Here is a 23,636-nt window from a genome sequence, read left to right as displayed (position 1 = left end):
TGCAAAGGTTGAAGAGGTTTACACCAAATAAAACAAGGTGTAGCACACCCCCCAAAAAGAGACAATAAGATTCCAGTGTACCCGTGCCCCACCTCTCTCTCTCTATCTCTCTCTCTCTCTCTCTCTCTCTCTCTCTTCCCCTATCCTTTTTCATCGTTTTCCTTCCCCCACTCTCCCCCTTTTCGCTCATTTCTCCTCTTTCTTTTACTTTCCTCCTTTTCCCTCATCCTTTTTCACTCTTGTCCTACACCCACTCCTCCACCCCTTGCTTTTACTTTCCTCCTTTTCCCTCATCCTTTTTCACTCTTGTCCTACACCCACTCCTCCACCCCTTGCTTTTACTTTCCTCCTTTTCCCTCATCCTTTCTCACTCTTGTCCTACACCCACTCCTCCTCCCCTTGCTTTTACTTTCCTCCTTTTCCCTCATCCTTTTTCACTCTTGTCCTACACCCACTCCTCCACCCCTTGCATTTTCTTACCCCCTTGCTTTTACTTTCCTCCTTTTCCCTCATCCTTTCTCACTCTTGTCCTACACCCACTCCTCCTCCCCTTGCATTTTCTTACCCCCTTGCTTTTTCTTTCCTCCTTTTCTCCCTAATGCGCATGCACACCCACACACACAGGCACACCCACACATCCCCACTTTTCCATGAACCTTGGCCTTCATTATCGATATTACAAATCAACATCAATCCTCTTAGAAATTAACAAGGTTCCACTAGCAGTAGCTAACAAAGCAATTATTTTTCTAATGCTTGCACGAGGATCCTTGGATGTATCATTAGCCCATTTTCATGAACCTATCAAAACATTAAAAATGTTAGACAAGACGTTAAATCGTATTACCTCTTATTACTAACTTACACGATGTTTCTTTTCAAGGCATGAAAAATGTAATTTAATTATAGAATGCTACATAAGTCTAACTTTGACTTTAAAAAAATAAGACTTCCCGTCTCCCTCTTGGGAATAGAACATGCTATCAAAACGATCTTTCAAATTACAAATCATTTTGCAAGCAGATAGCAGCCTGTATGGAAGTCATGGTCACCAAAACAAATAAGATGATTTCTTGGAAAAAATAATACAGAAGAGGAAATGCATGCATCTACATTTCCAAATACATAATATTTAAGGTGATACGATTTTTACTTGGCGGTTTCACGGGTGTAGCTTAAGAACACTCACAAAAGAGCTGCTTATATAGACAAATATTTAAAACATATATATTCTTTATTAAGAAAAATTTGAATTGTAATTTATATATCTGTAAACATTTGCACACAACTATATAAAAATGTTTAGGTATATTTATAAGTGAATATTACAGTAATTTCTTCTATTTGCAGTGTCATTAATCACTATCATTCTATTTATCTCAACAGTAATAATAATAATAATAGCTTGTTCTTATATAGCGCTTTTCAGGACCGGAGGCCCTCACAAAGCGCTTTACAGATAAGTATATTATTACCCCGGTCATTGGATTCAGGCTTACCCGCACACAATGTATGCACATTCTCCACTCCCTGGGGAGCATTCCAGCCAGGCGTCATTTTTACATGCGCACACTTGCTAATCTATCCACATTAGCTTTCGCATCCTACCGGGTACCCATTTAACACCTGGGTGGAGAGTGGCAAATGTAGATCAATGTACACAATAATCTCACATTAGAAAAAACATACATCAGATAAGCAACATTTCTTCCACACCTCTGAATAGTAGGGGCATGGCTAGAGGGATTTGTCAACCCCCCCCCCCCCCCCCCCCATTTACAAGAAGAAGAAAAAAAATACATGTGAAAGGTTGTGGGTGAATTCTAAGGTATATTCTGATGACTGGTGACATTCTTTTGTTACAATCCTTAAGCTACTTGTTGGCAAATTTGGTCTATCAGTCACCCTCCATTAAAAATGGTATAGTGACGCCCTAGCTGAATAGTCATATGTCTATACATCAATCACACTGACCAGACTGACAAAAGACCAAACAAAAAATGACATTATCCAGAATGTCCAAGAATCGGTCGGTTTGGAATCAGAGTGGAGTCTGTTTGGCGAAGTGACTATTAAAAGTGGAGTCGGAAATTGAAAAGTTTGCAGCATTGCAAGCCTTGCATAAAAATAACAATACCCAATCGGTTATAAAAATCAGGCAGCTGTTTGATTGGTCTGTCACAGCGTCATCAAATAGATGAGGTGATTAAGCCTCCATTATCCTACTGAAAGCTTAGAACACAATCACATCCACTCCCTACCTCCAATTGATGAAAACAGCTTCACAGCAAGTGACAGTGATGCTGATAGTGTATGATGGGGAGGTAGGAGAGATAGAAGAAAGAGGAAGACTACGACAAGAAGAAGATGGCGTTGATAGTGCAGCTAAGGGGCAAGTCATAGCATATCTGCATGAACCTGAGCCCTGGGCATGGTTGGGAGAAGGGCTCGGTTTGCCTTTTAATGACAGAGATGCGGTTTGAGGGTTGCAGACAACTTGGATTTTTGGGAAAGTTTAATTAAGATCATTCTTCGCAAATTTCTATTTTCAAGCAGATTAAATCATAGATGAATCAATGCAGGATTCAAACCTCCAAATATCAATTACAATTAGATCTATGTCGGAAATGGAACTGCACGTCATTATACTGATTTTCAGTCTCAGGATTGATAACAGAAGTGATTGAACTGCATAGAAAATCATCATCATAATCCCCATTCATAAGTTGACATCTTAACAAACAACAAAAAATAACAAGATATTTGGAATAATCTAAATGCATAAGTCATTCTTACTTTATATAAATGGCAAAATAGGCAATTTTAAAGTTTCATTACCTAAATTTGTGTATGCGTATGTTTTTGTGTGCTTCTCAGTAGCGCCCCGAGCTAGCGCTCCGGCTCCCCGTCCCAAGTGGGACGTCATGATTCAGAACTTGTATATTTCGCTTTCAAGCCAGGATTTGAAGTTCTAAGAAGGGTCTTGGAAAATGTTTATTGAAGAGTTTAATTGATATTTACACAACTTTAAAGCAAATGATTTGTGTTCTCATTGATATAAGCTTTTTGCACAGCTACGTTAAGGCACTGATGAAGAGTGTTGTAGTGGTCCATAAAATGTTGCCTCACAGCCATCATAGGCATAGGCATAAATAGTCAGTTTTTAATGAATTGCCTTAAAAAATAATCTAACAACAACAACAACATTAAGGATTTAGGGTACGCTATTCATCCATAATTTATTGATTTATTTTAATTATTTATACATCTTTATTCAGGGTAAACATGATCAGCAAAGCTGTTATTCATCATGGCCCTGGTTGAAATAATCATGGCCCTGGTTGAAATACAATCTTAAAAAACACCTCAATGAGTGTATGCAAACATTAAAATACATTTAAATGTTTAAAAGCAAAAGTTTATGATGCACATGTATAATGTCACGATGCGGGAGAGACATAGTCATAGCTTGACAAAGAAGCCACTGCCAGAAGGTTTTACAATCATCCATGGTGAGTTGCTTTACAGCGATGACTTTCGTCAAGGCACCGATGAAGAGTCCGATAGACAATCGTCCATGGTAGGTTGTCTTACAGCAATCACCAAGAGTCTAGGGTATTCTGGCTTTACCTCAAATGTCATGATGCAAGAAAGATCTATCACTGCTTCCTACAAGCAAACCACTGACTTTCCTCAAGGCACTGACGAAGAGCATTACAATCATCCATGGTAGGTTGCCTTACAGCGATCACTAAGGGTCTAGGGTACTCTGGCTTCACCTCAATCGTCATAATGCAGGAAAGATCTATCAAGGCTTCCTACAAGCAAACCACTGACAGAGAGCATTACAATCGTCCATGGTAGGTTGCCTTACAGCGATCACCAAGGGTCTAGGGTACTCTGGCTGCACCTCAATTGTCATGATGCAGGAAAGATCTATCACTGCTTCATACAAGCAAACCAAGGACTTTTCTCAAGGCACTGACGGAGAGCATTACAATCGTCCATGGTAGGTTGCCTTACAGCGATCACCAAGGGTCTAGGGTACCCTGGCTTCACCTCAATTGTCATGATGCAAGAAAGATCTATCACCGCTTCATACAAGCGAACCACTGACTTTCCTCAAGGCACCGACGAAGAGCATTACAATCATCCATGGTAGGTTGCCTTACAGCGATCACCAAGGGTCTAGGGTACTCTGGATTCACCTCAATCGTCATGATGCAGGAAAGATCTATCAAGGCTTGCTGGCAACGACCAATACCCTGAAAGAAATGGTACAATAAAAACATTTTAATCATCAGACAAACAATCTTGCCAGTGTACATGAATATAACTGGTGTTCTTTTTTAAATTTTTATATAAGAGTCACTTTTGTCATCCTCTAGCTTCCAAAAGTAAATGGTGCAATATTGATGTTGATGTAAAATAACATTACACTACGACTTGTCAGAATACATTTGTAAAACAGAAATGTAAAAGAAACACAAGTAACATAGATTCAACAGATAAGATAAAAATGTGTAAGAAAAGGAAGTAATGAATACAGATGATTGAGACGGATGAGAATGTTGGCGATTAGCATAGAACCAGTGGATATTTAAAAACAAATCATTCTTGCGTTTGAGTTTATTGATTTCACATTTCACATGCAGATACAATACAGATAACAAAATATATATAAAATACATTGTTTCATAATTTTTGTTTAAATTATTATAGTAATTGATAAATTAATCATACTACAAAGTTACATATCATCAACTTTGCTTGATAACTATTATCATTTAAAGGAAACCAAGACAAGAAAAGCACATAACTGTGAAATGTGCAGGAACCTATAGAAAAGCATAACTTGTAAAGAACTTGTTCAATCTTGTTCACATCATGATATTGCAAAGACATATACTACACTGCATGAATATTACCTCTTGGCGAGTATAAAGAAGGAGAATGGGACAAGAATAGTTAATGATAAAGCAGGGTAACAAACCTGTTTAATGGACTCTTTAATTTCATTTGCTTTCTCCTTTTCACTCTTTTTCATACTGGCCTTCATCTCCTGTAAAACAAAGACATTAATTAGAGAAACTTGTTACAATTAATATTGATTTAACCAAATGTGTGAAAATAATTGTGGTGATTTTTTAAAATAAAGATATGACCAAAAATTAAAAGTCATTAACCCAGAGTAATGTCATACATCAGATAGTAAATAAATTGTGGACATGATTACTGTTGAATGTCAAATCTGATGCCCCCTGATATTTCTTAAAAGGGATAACTTTTTTCAGATATACTTACAGTGTATATTAAAGCAAGTATGAATATTTTCTTTACATCTATATCAATTTTCTTATGTAAAGCGCATAGAGAATTAAATTTAAATTATTATTATCTATGCAAATGAAATCTCATCATTATTATATAGGGTCTACAAGGATAATTTCCTTTCATTGTCCTCATTGCGAGTGCTGCTATATCCTGATTGAAGTACCACTCACCATCATTTCAGCCACAGTGAAACCAATCATCTTAGACAAAACCTGGAAGAGGGAGGCGGAGGAAAGTAGAAAAAAGGCTTGAAAGAAGATGACTTCTAATTACAGTCGAACCCGCTTTAGTGACCACCTGTCTACAAGGACCACATTTGTTGTTTTCCTATGAAAATGGTTTCTTGATGAAACATGTACTATAGGAACCTGTACATAAAGACCACCTGTCTATGTATAAAGACCACTTTCCTTGTCTCCCTTGGGTGGTCTATATAGACAGGTTTCATTGTAATATCATCTACAAGAGATTTCTGAGCTATTTCTTTAGAGTGCATTCACATTTCAAACAATAAATGTAATAAAGCTACAGCAGTTACCTATGAGCTTAGGCATCTATATTTCTTGTTAAAGGTACTATGTCCCATTTACAGGCCAAAACAAAGAAAAGATTAAATTCTAACGGCATTTGAAAGATAATACTAATTTAGAATTTCCCTACAAAAAGGGGGCTTGAAAATATCTTTGAGTGGGAAAATAGCGACTATTAGTTGTTGAATAGACTTAAGAGCTATAGAGCCAGTAAGTAATAGTCTGATTTTAGACCATTGAACCAAATGGTCGTACGTTTTATGCTGCGCAAAGATTCAATCAGTTTAATTTTGGCCATTGCAAGAAGTGGGTTATTGATATAGACAAATGCTCATGTACCCTTTACAGCTCATTTATGTATGTTATTACCAAAGAACAAAAAAAGCCAGTCGGTCACTCAATAGTGTCTGACAGTGAAGTATAGCAAGTAAACGGGTTTCCTTGCATAATTTGAATATTAGACACTGTTAACATTTAAATTTGACAGATAGGACATACATGACATATTCAAGATTCCTGCAAAGTTCTACAGAATTTGATGTTGGCTGCAAAAGGGACATAGTATCTTTAAGATATGATGCAGTTAGCAATGGCTTTTTTTCCTTCTTATCATGTGAGCATAATTATGCTTCATATTTGTATATCTTATAACACAGAGCTCGGTGAAAACTTGCAGGACCTCTTTTGCACGTTGTAAAAAATGAAATGCAGACATTTACCAATTTATATGTGAACGGAGCAAAAATTTTCCTTTCTAATATGACAGTAATAAACAATTTGCTTGCCTCCAATGTCAGCTCAAGTTTGCTAAAGGCCCCAGCTGAGAAGTACAAGGAGGTCATATAATGAATTCTTCTAAACTAACAGTAATCACTCTTTCAAGTAACTGAATGGAAATTGGAATTAATCTACAGAGAATAACAAGTATTTTATATTTGGTTGTGAGATTGGTGATTCAACAATGCACACTCCATTCATGATTGCTCTACAGTAATTTTCTAACACTAACCATATTTCTAACTGATGCAAAAGAGTACTGCAAGTGACCCTGATTGCTAACTACCTTAAACCTTATCTAAAACACAATAATAATAATAATAATAATGAACATTTGTATAGCGCCTTTTCTACAAGTAGATACAAAGCGCTTAATTAACATATACAATGAACAATTAACAAAATAGAAAGATGCTTAACAACAGACATGTATGTAACAATATAGGAATGAACAAAATAAAGGGTAAGACAGGTAATAGAAGAGCAAGAACAAGTGCTGGTAAGCGGGCATTAGTTAAACAAGTGTGTTTTGAGGTGTTTTTTGAAAGTCATTAGAGAATCAGCAGTTTGTACAAAATTGGGGAGATTGTTCCATGATTTTGGAGCAGTGACTATGAATGCCCGCTTACCAGCATTGGTTCGACACCTTGGGGTATCTAAAACTGTACGAGTGTTGGATCTTAGGTTGTAACTGGAGTGCCTAACATGAACGAGATCAGTAAGATATGAGGGAGAGAGATTGTGTAACGACTTAAAGACAAGGGTGGAGGTCTTGAAGAGCACTCGCTGTTGAATAGGAAGCCAATGCAGAGAGTTCAACAAGGGCGTGGTGTGTGTGCTCTTTGGTTGTTTGAAGATGAGGCGTGCAGACTGGTTCTGGAGAAGCTGAAGACGGTGAATGTTCTTTGCTGTTGTGCCACTCAACAAACTGTTACAATAATCAAGACGAGATAAAACTAAGGCACGGACTGCAGCATGAGTGGTACTTTCGTCAAGATATTTTCTAATCCTGCATAAGTTCCGGATATGATATTTGACAGTCCTGACTACATTTGAGACGTGAACATCTGGCAGCATGAGGTTGTCAAAGACGACGCCAAGAATACGCAGCTTCTTTGACGGTTTAATCACAGTCCCATCATGAAGAGTTAGAGTGAACACCAAATCAATATTTTTGATTAAGTACAGCCCAAAGGAGAGCATTTGTCGGATCACCAGAATTTGTATGATCTGCAACACTTATCTCGGCTTGAAAAGTACCATTCGTTGTAGAATATTTACATTTATATGCCACAAAAATAGTCACCCTTGAGCAGAGCATATGTCTGGTCACCAAGATTTGTGCAGATCAGCATTTATCACTACATTAGTGGAAAGCTATCACCCGCTGTAGAATATTAAGTCTCGGTAATTCTTATGAGTACCAGATGATTGCAGTGGTTATGTGTACCTTGTCTGAGATATCTACATCGAGAGACATGGTGCCATCGTTGATCTTAGCAGCTAGACTCCAGGATGGGTTATGAGACAGACTGGACACAAGAGTCATGATAAAGCCCTGAAAACAACACATATTTACATTAAATAATACCATTAGAAGTGCATGCAAAATATATAAGTGGTTCACTTTAAATCTATCTTCCTCAATACATGAATGATTAAAAATACAAAAGATTACAAAAAGAAGACATACCGGTAGTGACATCAACCTAGGTCTACATGTAACCCAGTGGTCATGGTAAAGCATGTCAGCATTCAGTTAATGTATTGTTTCTGATTTTGTTATGCATGTAAACCATTCCTATCAACATCCTTTGAGCTGTGCTGAGAATTGTTAATGAGATCAATGGTGTAACTACTACAAACATTGTGTTTACTGTTTAGTATTATTATGATTACCAGTTACCACATCACTTGGGTGAAGAGTGGCAAAGTAGACTGATGCCTTATCCAACACGTCTATAAATTCCACATCATGTTACAATAATATGAATATACATACACAGATTTTGAACGAAAATCATATCGAGTAGACGCCTTCCCCACCAGAACCTACGTAGATGTAAATGATGATGATGCTGATGCTGATACTTATGATGATGACGGTAATGGTGATGATGATGGTGATGATGATGATGATTATGATGCTGATAATGAAGATGATGATGATGATGATGATGATGACGATGATGATGATGATGATGACGATAATGATAATGGTGATAATGATGATGGAAGTGGTGGGGATGATGACAATAATGATGGTAATAACAGTTGATTCTAAATGATCACATACCTTGATATCAAAACGACATGCTTCCTTCCTCTTCAGCTGGTCAGCCATCTTGGTGAGATAGATAAAAGGACGGGTACACTTGGGTCCTGAATGGAGACAGAAAGATCTTGACAAGCTCAAAAATATGAACTCTACTTTATATATCTCTACGGTTCTAGGAAACCTACCCCCCATATAACCACCCTCTAGGACAACTACCCCTTGACAACTACCCCCGGATAGTTGTCAGGGCTACTAGAGAATGGTAGTCTGGGGGTAGTTGTCCGGGGTAGTTGTCCTAGAGGGTGGTTATCCTAGGGGTGGTTATCCGGGGGTGGTTTTCCAGGGGGTAGGTGTCAGGATACGATCTCTACATGTAGATTCTATACTTCTTTGATAATAGACCAGTTCAGAGATAGCCCACACAACTGACCCCCAACTATCCACATATCTTTAAAACATGTAGAAGTATCACTTTGTGCATTTTAGAATAATCACTTGCCAGAGTGATGGAGGAGCTTCATGAATAGATTATTCCCCCTGTGTATTATAGAATGTATTTTCGGTGCATAAATGAATAGTGATTGCATTGCTTTTATGATTACGTATCAACCATTTTTCTTGAAGAGTTTAAAGTTATGTAGAAAGGACCTTGACCTGCCCATGCGCAGATAATATTTCCAAAATGGCTAATTGTCTGTTTATGCAGATTAGTTGATTTTGTACCAGTGTTAGTTTTGCTCCATTTTGTACATTTGTACATGTAGTATATTGATGTCTTAATGTACACGCTGGTCATAGAGTTCATGTAGTGATGGCACTTGCCTAAAAAACACTGCCGGTATACATTGTATGCCTATTGATTAATGATAGGTCTCCTATTATTCTTTTAATTCATCTCCCCCAAAACAGTGCTATATTAAATACGTAGGAATTTAGTAAATTGTCTGTTTGGAGCCAGAAGGGCATTGACTCATATACATTAATCAGAGTTAATGCCCCTCTGGCTCCACACCGATGAACTGTAGCTATCATAATTTTGGTAGTAACTCACCAGAGTGTATTCTCATTCTCTTAGGAGCATTCTCGCCCTCTTCAGACTTCACAAGACTTTGCGCTGAAACAAAATCTCTCCTCTCCGAGCCTTCCGATATCGAACCCACGTCTGTCTTGCCTACGGCTCCCTGGACCACATCCCCATGGCCTTGCTGAGAAACGGATTCTGCTTTCATGATCCGTGTAGCGACTGCTATCTTTGTGTTCACAGGCAGCTGTACACCTCTATCAGCTCTACCAAAGCTATGCTGATCACCGTGCTTCACGTGCTGTGTTCTTGTTGAGTTAATTGGCTGGACTACACAGAGTTCTGTCCTCTGAGGACCTTGAGATATCCTTGAAGCACTTGGTGGTTTCATCTCACGCTTGAACAGGGGTACAACATTGGAAGCGAATGTAGGAGATGTGTTTGAAGCTTTTGGCAGCTGGGTCTTGACTGGGGGTATCTTTGTTCTTTCGCTGCCAGGTAAACTGTGACTAACACTTGAGAAGGGTTTGATGGAGCTTCCTCCTCTATTTTCTTGAAGATTGCTACTTGATCTGACAGCAGTAGAGTGTCTCTGATATGGTTGTTCTCTAGGGTTGTTCTGTCTTTGTCCATTCTGCATCTGTTTATTGCTGCTCTCCCACTCCATGGCTAAGAGATCCTCTTCATCGATGTCTTCCACATCCCAATCTTGATGAGACAGCTCTGGCTCAGGCTTTACCTAAAAAGACAAGTTTAGATAGCCTGTCTCTGATTCTACTTCTACCCCATACAAAAGTGAAACTGCTTACAATTTGTATATCCAGATTCTCTTGCCATGAATTTACAAAAAACTTCTTCTTCAAACATCGAATATGTTGTACTCACCATCATACTAGGATCATCAAAATAATTTAAATAACAAATTCAATCCTTGCACATAATTTTTTTTAGTACATCACATGCTCTGGTCAATTCCTAAAACCTAAAACAAATTAAAATCTGGACTTTAACCTGGACAAACACTATATCTAACCCTGAAACTTATGTTAAACCTAGCACAAACTCAACTTCAACCAATCCCTTCACTCTACATCTGTGACAAAATAAAGCAAAGCCTGGAATATTAAGTCAGATCTTCATGCAATTTTCATGCTTCCTCAAAAGGGTATATTCTTATCTTACGTCAACATACCTTCTGTGCTTCTTGCTTCTCTAGATTCTCCAGCTCCTCCAGCATGAGTTCATCCAAGCCATCATCATCATCAACGAGAAAAGGGTCTTGGAACCCTTGATGACCAACTGGTTTGGTGTCTTGTACTGACCGTGAGGGACCTTGATTCCATCCATGATGACCAGTGGGCTTGGTGTCTTGGTTTGACCTTGAATGACCTTGGTTAAATCCATGATGAACACCTTGCTTTGTATCTGAGATTTGCCTTATGTGACCTTGATTCCATCTTTGTTCAGTGGGTGTATTGACTCGTGGCTCCTGCTTTACAGGAGCCTTGTGAGAGGTGTCCCTGAAAGAAGCATATATTATAGCAATAAGTATTTCAATTTGTTGTTTACTTGTTGGGATTAGTAATGAGATTGTTATTGTCCTCTATTGGCCTGTCTTAGAGGAGGAGAGGAGAGTAATTTTCTACGTCTTCTTGAAATAATTCTGTCACCACTCTGCTGCTAGCTATTTATACCTTCTTCTACACGTTATAATACAAAGGAACTATTGAACATTTTCTAGGTACAAGCTCACAGTGATCGCATATATCTACCTTAAAAGTGCTTGAACAAGCACATTCGTGAAAAGACTTTATCATCCCATGTGTGAAAACATGACATTTGGCTCTTCCACATTCCAAAATCCAGAGGACGTTTTATAAACACCAGTAGCAAGCACGCTTACAAAACGTAAAGTATCTGAAAATGTCCTATCATGAGAACTGGTGCCTTGGTCCCACAGATATTGTGGTCATAAATAGTGCTCTCTATTGAACTTCAAAGGCTTTATTTTCAAAATTTCATTAAGGTTATCGATTAACCTTCCCCTTCTGACATTGCTGTTTTGTTTTAATGAAACAAATTTACTGAGAAATCTCACCTTGGTAGTGTCTTGTGTTGATTTGACTGCTGCCTTTGAATGGTGGTGACAGGTTGATTCTGTACGGGAGCAGTGGTGGTGTTGTTGGTGGTGGTGGTGGTTTGTCCTGTAGTAGTTGTGACAGTGGCAGTTGTACCCTGACCCCGATTGTTGCTACCAACTGGTCTATCAGGCGGAGTCACTCCACTGTATATACAAAAAAGTACTTAAAGTTACAGTGAAGCTTGTATCCTAGTAAGGTATAATTTCAATGACATGCATTCTCTCATATTCTGGTTCTATATTGAAAGAACTTCCAACTTCACGTGTAGTGTCAAGTTTGATAGCCTAGTATAATCCTGATTTTTAATTTAAAACGGTTTTGCTTGAAAATATTACTGTAATTTTTGACAAATTGTCAATAGAAATTGTTATTAGTTTTTTTAAAAGGAACACATAAGTAAATCAAATGAAAATGAAATAAAAATGAAGTCCGGAACAAAAGTTGCAGGAGTCAATTTTCGACTAGTGGCTACTTACATTGCTCTAGCCAGCATCTTCTCTTGGCTGTTAGCCTCCTTCAAGGCTTCTACTTCACCACCGAGAACCTTGACATGAGCAGGGGTCAGCAGAATCACACCAAGTCTGCACTGCATATCACCTGACAACATGATCTAAAGTAGGAAGAAAGAGAGAAAAAGAGGAGAGGGAGAGAAACAGAGACAGAGAGAGAGAGGGAGAGGGAGAGAAAGAGAGAGAGAGAGAGAGAGAGAGAGCAATGTTATCAAAATATTTGAATGCAAGTTTAATCCATATCATATCAGAATCACTGTATAATCAAATCAAATGAAATGACATGGCTGTGCAATCAAGTCAAATCAACTAAAATCAAATGTCAATCTGATAGAATTCTACTAGAATCAAATCAAATGACTGTGTAATAAATTAAAAAAGTAAAGGAAAGGGAGAACAGAGTAATAAATCTTGTCAATCTTGTTATACGAAACACTCCTGTAGGAGTAATATTTAGGTGTTAACGTCATCCGTGTAATATATGTCTTTTATCCCAAACTGTAAAAAATCTGTTGATGTATCCGTTTGAAAATGGTAGTGATACCGGACAAAACAATGGTCAATAGTCATATGAAGAGATTTTCCATTTTTGAATTGATAAAGGAAATGGATAAAGGTCATATGTAATACGAAACACGATGCAGAGAATGGCCGTGCATGAACTTTGACCTGCTGACCTTTGCTCCTGGGTTGAGGTTAGCTGTAAAGCCAGGCACAGGCCTGTATTCCATGGCCTGGATAGTCTCTTGACCATCGGTCAGTGACAGCATCAGCATTCGGCTGGAAGGTGGCTCAAACTGAAAAATAACATGAGAGATGGATATATTTTTTATTGATTTGAAACTTCCAATGATAACTATCAACACAAAATATACAAGAAAGTAAACAGCAAAAACGATTTCATAGAAATTATACAGGAAAATAAAAGTTTATATACTTGCATTTAATGACAAAAAAAGAAAAAAGTAATATGCTATGCTAAAGTTGGAGCACGTTAACACAATTTTTATTGTAAAAATATTAGATCTAATGAAATGCAATTACCGTGGCAGCATTTTTTCAAGATGCATGAATATGCTTTCAGAATACACCTATTTGGGGTTTACTGCAAATCAATTATTGGATTATTGGGGTATCAATTGAAAAGAAGAGCTGAGAACACACGTGATGAAAGGGCTGTCTCGGTGGCACCATTTCTGTGCAACAAGCTACCATTGGAGTGGAGAATAGCAAGTTTCAAATCCAATTGAGAAAAAATCTTTCTTAGCAATGCTTAACATGAGAATATGGCACTCATAACGTGATTGTGGTGTAGAATTGTATCTAATGAAGTTTTAAGACAATGTGGATCACCTTTTTCGGAAGAGGTTGATCAGTTTAGAAAATAGATTGCCCAATGATGTTTCTAGGGCTTTTTAGATGGGAGTGAGGGGAAGGGGTCTAAGGAAAAAAAGGACTTTTTTAGACCCTTTTTTCACCTTTTATTTTCCTTGTGATAGAAGTTGTAGATAGACAGCACCACACAAATGCCTGTTATTATTAGGCCTAAAAAAAAAATTGATGACTTGGCGTAACGGGTCACTGAAAATTAGGGTAGGTAGGGCGATTTTTTTGTTTTTTTTTTGTTTGTTTTTTTTGTTGTTGCTTATATTTGCATACATGAAACTAGCCATTCATACACATACATACATACAGTGGCGTAGATAGGTCCTCAGACCTTGGGGATGATCTGATGAGAGGGGTAGACCACAATATGTTCAAATAACTCCACGCACACACACACACATATATGGACACACACACTGTGCTGAATAAAACGTGAGCACCAAATTTACCCGTGAACTGAACGCCATAGGACGCCATGTTGGGGATACAATCGCCTAGCGGTACTATGGCGTACCTGCCCGCTGCACTCGGCGCGAGCTGGCCCAAACACGGCGCGGCAAAGCCCAGAACGAAAGCAACAAACATCCGGGTTTTCCCCACTGCGATATCGATATTTACGCAATCGCAATCGGATAAAAAAAAATAAAAAAGCGTAGGGTCGGCAATAAAAATAGGGTCGGGCGGGTTACGCCAAGTCATCAATTTTTTTTTTTAGGCCTTATTGTTAAGCAAACTTTCTGAATATCTGCAAGGTGTATCTATTTCATCCTCTTCATCCCTTCATCTTCACAATCATATCTAAACATACCTTTCCTTGTGTAGCAGGTACTGCTGTTACTGAATCATTCTCATTCTCCCTGCCTTGGAGCTTGGTGAGTTGGGCATACGCTGGACTTGATATGTCTTGAATACAGTTAACCTGTAGGGTAATATAAGAATACAAATGTAATGTTTATCTGTTGATACTTGCATTCTCTCACTGCCCTCTAGAGGCTTCGTTCGTTCGTTCGTTCGTGCAAAGAATATCAGGGAGTACATCATCTAGATAGGAAGATCCTTATTGAGCCAACAGATCGTCTCATCATCGAGCTCACGAAGTCCGGAAGCGCCGTGGGGGGATTTGTAGATCGGACAATCATCAATGACATGATCCATAGTTTGGATCTCTCCACAGGCGCAGTTTGGTGATGATTCAGCTCCAATTTTATGTAGGAAATATTGTGTGCGGCCAACTCCAGTTCTGACACGGTTTAGGTTGACCCAGGCTTTTCTTGGGAGGTCGCTGCCACTTGGTTTTGCACAGGGCTTTGGGATGAACTCCTTCAGGTTGGTAGTGGACGAATTCCACTGGTCTGACCAGCGTTTTGTTATCCAAGTGGCTAAGGTGGAGGGGGGGTTCTCGGGCCGCAGCTCAGCAGCCTGTGTTGCAAAGTGTCTTCTAGGGAGACGCTGTCCTTCAAAGGCAGAGGGGGCAGGAACAAGGCATTTATCTCTGTCATGCTTTTGGGCAAGCTTAGCATACTGCGCATCTCGTCTGAGCTGAGCTGGTGGTATGCCAGATAATATTGGCAGGTTGCTGACTGGTGTTGCAGTGAGTGTTCCGCTGATTAGTCTCATAGCGTCATTGAGGACAACATCAACCTTGTGTACATGGGTGCTGTGGCTCCATGCAGGTGCAGCATACTCGGCAGTGGAGAAGGCAAGAGCTAGAGTGGAGGTGCGAAGGGTGGTGAAATTAGCTCCCCATCCGGTCCCTGCAAGCTTCTTTAGGAGAGACACTCTGGCTTGGGTCTTTTGGGCTGTGGCTTTGGCATGCTCGTGGAAGGTGAGGCTTCGGTCAAGAGTGACACCTAGGTACTTTGGTGTTGAGACGAAGTTCAGCCTAGACCCATCTAGTGAGATATTCAGCTCTCGGTTGGCGCATCGGTTAGCCAGGTGGAAGACGGAGGATACAGTCTTTGTTATGCTTATCTTGAGATGCCATCTGTTGAAGAACTCGGCTAGCATTTTCAGGTCCTTCTCCAGTGATGTTTCGGCTTAATACCTGTAGATAAACATCGGTTTTGAGTTTTGGGAAATGAAAGAATGCAATATGTCCATCATAATCCAAATAAGATTTTTTTTTTGTAATTTAAAAAAAACAAGATATCTGCTGCTATAAACTAACTTGAATGAAATGGGATGATCTGCCTTTTGAGAACCAGGGATTTTCTTAATAAAGTTCAAAGTGCTTGTTCCCATAATTGTTTTTCGTTCAGAGCAAATTTTCAGTACTACGTCCTTTCTAGAACCAAAATTTCTTTTAGGCAGCTAAACAGTTTTATTACAAAATTATTACCCAAACTCCAAATTATCTTCACCAGTGGTGTAAACCCGTGTGTGAAGAGATGATAGAGGTACTACCAGTACAAACCATCTCCAGTTACACACTGTTCATTAGGGACTTTTAGATTTGCACATCAACGTGCAAATCTAAAAGTCCCTATTGTCTAAACAAGGACTTCCATCCAGACAAGATCAATGAAAAGTGTTAATGCACAGGTTATTCTTCAGTTGATAAACCCTTGAAACTCAAAAGGGTAACATTTTCAGATGAGCTCAATACTTTTCATATTTAACATAATAAGTCTATCGATGACTGTCCTAAAACTGGTTCCTTCTGGCATCATCTTTAGCAGAGATACATTACATGGGTTTATCAGAACAACAAAGTGGTCATCAGCTATGAAATTAGGTTAAAGGTATAAACCAGTTTTGGAAACGCCCCCCTCTCAAAAAATGATATGGAAGCTCTTATTACCAATCATGAGAAAGAATATGTTTTGACTAATACGTGATGATACAAATTTTGCCGGGGAAACCGCCTACTAATTGATATATTTGGTTAATTATTATATTTATCCGGACGGGATAGATATCGTGTAGTCCCATATACATCTTTCTGTGTACAGTGCTTGTAAATTTACCAAGACTGGGCCAAATTTCTTATCATTTTGATGATTCTAGAACCTTGCAGTACACACCAATACTAATATGCTAGATGATCAACCTTTTCTGATCGATTCCACAACGTTTCTTTCACAATGTAATCGCATGACCAGAACTGGTCTATACCTTTAATCAAGGTTAGGATTTTTTACAGCAAATTTATGTATACCGTTAGTTATAGCCACATACCTGGAGAGCATAGTTGCCTTTGAGTTGTGTCTTCTTGGCCTGTTTTATACCTGCTGGAAGGCATGGGGTAGCAATCTCAGTCAGCTCTGAATCTAACCACTGCTCATACACCATCTTACATAGCTGGCTGCCAGACAACACTGTACCCTGTATAAAAAAGAATTTAAAATTGAAATATACTCCTTGCTCTTCTAACACTATTTACATTAATTATTTTACTTGAGAATAGTCCATGTTTTGTTTTTTTATGTGATTTATTCAACAATGAAACTTTCATTACCACTTACTCTGCATAACTAAGTAGAATTATACCCTTTTCACATCTACCAAATATTGCTTAACCCCGGGAAATAGGTGGGGCTAAGGGGGCTCTTAGCCCCACCAATTCCTTCCTTAGCCCCACCAATTACCCGGGGTAATTTTAGCCGGCTTTCTGTTCACATTACGTTTTGCCAAAGTGGGCTAACCCCACAAATAGTACGGGACTATCTGGCCCTGCAAAATAGCAGGGTTAGCCGGGCAATTGCGGGGTTAGCCGGGCAATTGTGGTGCTAAGCTGCGTAGTGTGAATCCGAACCGGGCTAAGGAGAAGCGGGGCTAAGCAACAGCCAATCACAGACAGCGTGGTCGTGTGGTCGTGAATTTGCATTTATCGCGCGCTATGCATGCAGTTCACGTTACGCATGCGCGGTAGCAAAAGCATTAATATTCATGAGCTATCGAATAGTCCGGGGCTAAGGCGAACGTAGTGTGAATCGCGTGAAATTTCTTAACCCCGGCTAAGCACATAGTCCGGGGTTAAGAAAATAGATGTGAACAGCAAAAAAAATAGTATGGGGTTAAGGATAGTATGGGGTTAAGGATAGTCCGGGGTTAAGAAAAATAGATGTGAAAAGGGTATTAGAAGTGTAATGGACATGGAGTTAACATTTTGGTTGCTTTCCTTCAGATCCTTCATCTCTCTTCTATTATACAGAAAATAGGTATCAAATGACGGAAGGATTGATTTACGCAACATAAATAATGTCTCTGCAAAATTACCCATTTTGGGTCTTGTTCAGCTCCATGATAATGCTTTTAACAACGGTGGTATAGCATACAGTGTAGATCAATCTTGCATTGGAAAAAATTAATAATCTTAAAGCCAGATAGTTTAAGGCTTTAGTCTGAACTATTATCTATCCCATGCATGATAAATAAAAGTTTTAAGTTTGTACAGGGACATTAATATTGGTGTGGCAATTATATTGTAACAGATTGATAGGGATGGTTTGTAAGCTCACCTGGTGTTCTTCTTGAATCCATTCCATGCATGCTTCTACCCATTCTCCTAGCACAGATATATGACGAGATCTCAACCAAGCCTTCACGCCATCAGACTTAACACCCATCTTCATTCAATCATCCTACAAAGAAAACAAAAAAGTCAAGTGTCTACATGTAATCATGATTTCATACACTTCATAATTACTAACCATGGTTAACCTCCCATATGATGAGATCAGAATAATCAGCAAAATGAAAAAAATGGCAGATTAAATAGGCCTAAGATTAAAAAAAGGTTGCTATTCAAATGTTGGATGATCAAATATATAATTCATGTTTTTGAGTGCCATTATTAATGTACACTGCATCAGTGAATAATCAGATAAGGAGCTAACTCCAGGGAGCTCCAATGCCTTCCGGGAAACTATTCAAACAGCGGTTTTGGTCCTATTTTTTGGAAATCTAAAAAAGTAGTATAAAACTTTAGACTTTCCGGGACAATGTTATTCGACTTATCTGGGCCTCCGGTCAACAACTTGAAATTATAATTTGAAGATGTCTTTGATGGAAAAAAGGATGATTTCTTGTCCTACACCTAGATCTATAAGTGACCTATTCATCCATGATCCATTGATATCGTTGATTCAACATAGCGAAGAGAAAGTACGCATGCGCTGAAGTAGACCAAATTTTCCGTCTCTTTCGTTCGTTAGCCTCTTATTGGGGTAGGGTCGGCTCTCTCTTTAGAGTCGGAAGCCGACTATACGCATTCCCTTGCTAACACCATGGCCATTTATGGCCATATTTTTTATGCCCCGAAAATCCCCCAAATGTCATTTTACCTTGTGCATGTTATATTGTAAATTAGGCCTAGGCTATAATAAATCGGTTCCACTTACCAACTTGACTGAAATAATCAGTTTAATGGTAGGGAGGCCAATGCCCAAATCTAACTTTTTAATTACTAATTTGTTTATAATAAAACAAAGATTAAAAGAAAGTATTTTCTTTCACTAAGAAAATTCACCTATCTGCCGACTCCAGAAGTTCCATCAAATAGGAGATATCCAGCTCTTTTTATCCAGCTTCCTTCTACGCCTATCCGTACGTAAGAGCCTTGAAACAATTATATTTCATGTCGCAAAATTACGTTCATGATTAGACAGGCCCGAGGGGATTGGGCGTGTCATTGCCCGGACAACAAGTTTAAAACTTCGCGCGAAATTCCATTCATCATCAGCGGCTAGCCTTGAATCGGTCGTCGCACACACCGACACAGCAAGCCGCAGTCCTGAAATCGAGCCATGGAGGGACAAAACATGAACTGACAGAAAAAATAATTTTAGATAAGAATTAAAAGTAATAAGTAGGCCTACCTTAAAGGGGAAGTCCACCCTGAAATTAAGTTAGTTTTAATAGGAGTAGAAAAATGAGAGAAACAAGTCAGTGAAAGTTTGAGCAAATTCCGATTAAAAATAAGGAAGTTAGGATTTTTGAAGTTGTGATCAATCATCATCGTCATCAATAACGAAGAAAACATGATTTTATGGAATATTATGCACAAAGCAAATGAAGGAGAGCTCGTATAATAAGTCACAGAGTTGCCAATTTGTATTTGATTGATCACAACTTCAATAATTCATAACTTTCTTATTTTCATTCAGAATTTGCTCAAACTTTCACTCACCTGATTTTCTTATTATTCTGCCTCTATCGAAACAAACTTATTTTGGTGGTGGACTTTCCCTTTAAGGTGATATTCCAAATCCAATAGTATTTCCTCATGAGTAAAGATCAATCTGACACTGCATTATCAACGATCGAGAAGTTACAAGGTCCAATTAACATCCATCTTGCAGCGAACACAATACGGAGTACAATAGGACAGCAGCATGCATAGCGCATATCCATGCAACGTACGTGTACTAATATTTCTCTCACTCTCTCTCTCTCTCTCCCTTTCGCTATACGTAACATACACACTCACTAACCATGTAGCATACAACACACACCTTCAAATAATGGCTATCATTTCATTTCTCAATTAGAGTATAGACTGCTCACGTAGACTTTTTTTTTTACTGAAATATCTTTTTTAACACTTCTCATACATTACTGCACGACACTCGTATCTAGTGCTGTGAGAATAAGGTACTAGGGTCTATAAATAAGACTACGCTTTGCGCACGATCTGCCCGGAGCTCAGACATATGTCGCAATACCCTTTATTTTTGGCGCAAACAATGACGTCACTGTTCACAATTTTCCTTCTCATTTTGAGATGGATGTAGCTATAGGGCTCAATCCAACTCAAGATTGACAGAAACATCGTATTCTATCTACTTTCGAATGTTCAGTTTGTAAAAATCTGTATTTAAAAAAATATAATCTTTTTTAAAAAATATTTTCTAGTTGTTAGAAGTGGCAATTGTGAACATCTGAAATGTTGATCTCTATCAAAAGTTCTTTACTCAAAACGGATCCCATATTTTTAGGGTCTACCTTCTGCCAATGAGAAGGTTTTTAGTGAGCAAACCTCTACGCCCTCTAGGATTTTCTTAGTCGGTTGTGCGCGCCCGTCAATGTCTTCTGCTACAACAATTATTGGATTAAAATACGTCAAAATCTGCAAGATCGTCAACAAATGGTGAAAGACTGTTACAGATCCGAGATTATAGGTATGTTGTGAAATGTATAATTGTATTTTCTTTTCTTATTTTCATCAATTTTTATTTTTACATAATTTTTTTCCCTCTGCTAATTTTTTGAAGTGGGCGACGAGCGCACAAATCGTAGGTGTAGAAGCCTTACACCCGGGCATTGGCCTCCCTATTAATGGTCCCTTTTTAGGAAATTATCGGTAAAAATCGAAATCCATGTTAAAAATCGTGCCAGACATATTTTAACATGGATTTCGATGTACTTTCTCTTCGCTATGTTGAATCAACGATATATAGTTCTAGATCTTGACCTAGGTCTACATTACTACAGTCTACATCATACATGAATGAATCGGTTTAGGACAAGCCACAACACAAGGAATTACCATTTTTCGGTTTTTCCAATCGAAGACATCTTCAAATTATATTTTCAAATGGTTGAACGGATGCCCAGAGAAGTAACAAAAAACATTGTACGTCTAAATTTAATAACTACTTTTTAGATTTCATAAAAAAGGACCAAACCCGCGGTTTGAATTCATGTTTCCCAGGTTTAGACTCTGGAGCTCCGCGGCTCCAACGCAACGCCTAGGCGGCAGGCGGCAGGCGGCGAAGCTCCCTGAACAGGCTGGAGTTTAGGCCTAGATCTAGTAATAATAAGTCTTGTTGAGTTCATTTTCTTGCTCATTGCGACTTAAGAAAGTGCAGTACATATCTCTGATGCCCGATGTTAACTTTAAAATATTTGTTGGTAGATTTCTATATAAATTAGATTATACTTACCAGAAACAACAATTTCGCCACCCGTTTTTCTATCTTGCACTCACTGATTGAATTTCGCGCTACATATATTGTGTCGTCAAAACGTCTAAATCAAAAGGAAAAACGTTCTTTGTTTTTTTTATTTTAGGGGGGGGGGTAGCCCCCCCCCCTCCCCCGTTTGAGGCGTGGGAGGGGGAAGGAGCCCCTCCTCCAGTAATCCAGTGGCCATATCCCTATCAACTAGCCATTCCAAAATATAATGTAGTCAAGTTGAAAGTAATTGATTTTTTGATATTTTCGAAATTTAGGTGGTTTCTTGATTTAATTTTTCAGTGTCTGTAAAATAAATGCACATGCCCTCTTCTTTCGACTGACTAAAAGTGTAACTTAATACTTATCATTTGATTATGTCGTGACAGACCCACGCAGGCGCGTACGCAGGGGGGGGGAGGGGGTTTGGGGGGTTAAACCCCCCCCCCTTAGGTAATTTTTTTGTGTGTAAACCCCCCCCCCCCCCAAAACCCCCCCCTTTTGGATTTTTTTTTTTTTTTTTTTTTTTTTAATTATTTATTTAAAAAAAAAAAAAAAAAAAATTATTCCCATGGCCAACCTAAAAAAGGTGACCTTACCCCCCCCCCCAACGGGTCAAAATGTCAAATTTCCAAATTTCGAGACCAAAAAAAAAAAAAAAAGTGTCCTCTTACCCCCCCCCCCCCCCCCCCCCCCCCCCCCCCCCCCCCCCCCCCCGTAGTTATTGAGGCGGTCTATATTATTAAGTTATGGTTTCTATGCCGTTTCCATAGTATTTTTCCGTAACTTTGTCAGGACAGTGCTCTTAAATTCTAAATTGGGTTATTTTGATTGTCCATTATGCACTCTCTAAATTGTTTATTTTGGTCATGTTGCAGGCCGTATATATTGGTTCTTAAAAAATATACAAATATGAAACAAAGGTAGCATCTATGTGTTGTTCCCTTTTCAACGTCACCTGAAGGTAGTTCGAGTAGGTAAGATAAAACACATTTTTGTTACAGTGTTTCAGTATAAATCTAAAATAAGGCTAAAATCTAGCTCCTGACGATCAAAATTGATCTGAAAGTGCGGACTAAGCTTGCTCACTATTTTTTAAATACAAAACAAAGTTAAGTATTTATTATGACAAGGATGTTTTTCTGTTAGTTACTGTTTTTGTCTTTATTGTCTGCTGTTTTTTATTCTTCTTTTTCCTCCTTTTTTGTAAATGCGATGATGAAGCTTAAGAATATATTATATTATTGGAGCTAGGTTATAATATTTCGCTAATACATGTACATGTAAGTACAAATAGGGCGATAAATGGTCACCGGCCTCGTCCTATGGTAAATCTCTTTTGTAACACAAGAATAATTTCAGTGACGAACCAAAGTGGAAGAAACCAAGGACATTTAAATAAAATCTTATGAGATACACTATGAATCGAAAGCTTTTTCAAAATCATTCATGAACAAAATGTCTGATATAATCATGATGTTTGGTGTATTATATAGTATCCAGGGGCGTCGCTAGAGGGGGTGTGGGGATGCGACACCCCTCCACCTGTCGGGATATTGTCGGTAAAATTGCGCTGCCGTCGGTAAAAATGAGAAAAGGAGGAGGGAAAAAATGAAAGGGAAGAAAAGAAAGAAGAAAAAAGGGGAAAGAAAGGAAAGAGAAGGGAAGAAAGAAAGAGAAAAAAGAAAAGAAAAGAAAAGAAAAGAAAAGAAAAGAAAGAAAAGAAAAGAAAAGAAAGAAAAGAAAAGAAAAGAAAAGAAAAGAG

The 23,636-nt window shown here is 38.5% G+C and overlaps 1 protein-coding gene across 1 annotated transcript; it reads right to left on the bottom strand.

Moving 5' to 3' along the window:
* Window positions 1-1,662: 1,662 nt before the first annotated feature.
* Window positions 1,663-21,934, bottom strand: LOC105443824 (recQ-mediated genome instability protein 1-like). The gene is made up of 14 exons (XM_030995106.1): window positions 21,863-21,934; window positions 18,437-18,559; window positions 17,154-17,300; window positions 14,785-14,895; window positions 13,268-13,387; window positions 12,558-12,691; window positions 12,039-12,224; window positions 11,133-11,460; window positions 9,971-10,679; window positions 8,938-9,023; window positions 8,092-8,199; window positions 5,505-5,546; window positions 4,994-5,062; window positions 1,663-4,265 (listed from the first exon to the last, which is right to left on the bottom strand). Exons 2-14 carry the CDS (start codon window positions 18,548-18,550, stop codon window positions 4,089-4,091), a joined length of 2,331 nt encoding a protein of 776 aa, XP_030850966.1. The 5' UTR covers window positions 18,551-18,559; window positions 21,863-21,934; the 3' UTR covers window positions 1,663-4,088.
* Between the last annotated feature and the right edge of the window lie 1,702 nt (window positions 21,935-23,636).

This window comes from Strongylocentrotus purpuratus, unplaced genomic scaffold (assembly GCF_000002235.5).
Source record: "Strongylocentrotus purpuratus isolate Spur 01 unplaced genomic scaffold, Spur_5.0 spur5_scaffold_21, whole genome shotgun sequence".
Lineage (NCBI taxonomy): Eukaryota > Metazoa > Echinodermata > Echinoidea > Camarodonta > Strongylocentrotidae > Strongylocentrotus > Strongylocentrotus purpuratus.
This window is presented reverse-complemented; position numbering and strand designations above follow the sequence as displayed.

Bases quoted from the DNA above. Each gene is read 5' to 3' on its own strand.
- LOC105443824 (XM_030995106.1), bottom strand. From the start codon at position 18,550: ATGAAGATGGGTGTTAAGTCTGATGGCGTGAAGGCTTGGTTGAGATCT. The intron at 8,200-8,937 runs GTATGTGATCAT...TGTTGTTTTCAG, and splicing joins CATGTCGTTTTGATATCAAG to GGCTTTATCATGACTCTTGT. The intron at 5,547-8,091 runs GTACACATAACC...TCCCTCTTCCAG, and splicing joins ATGTAGATATCTCAGACAAG to GTTTTGTCTAAGATGATTGG.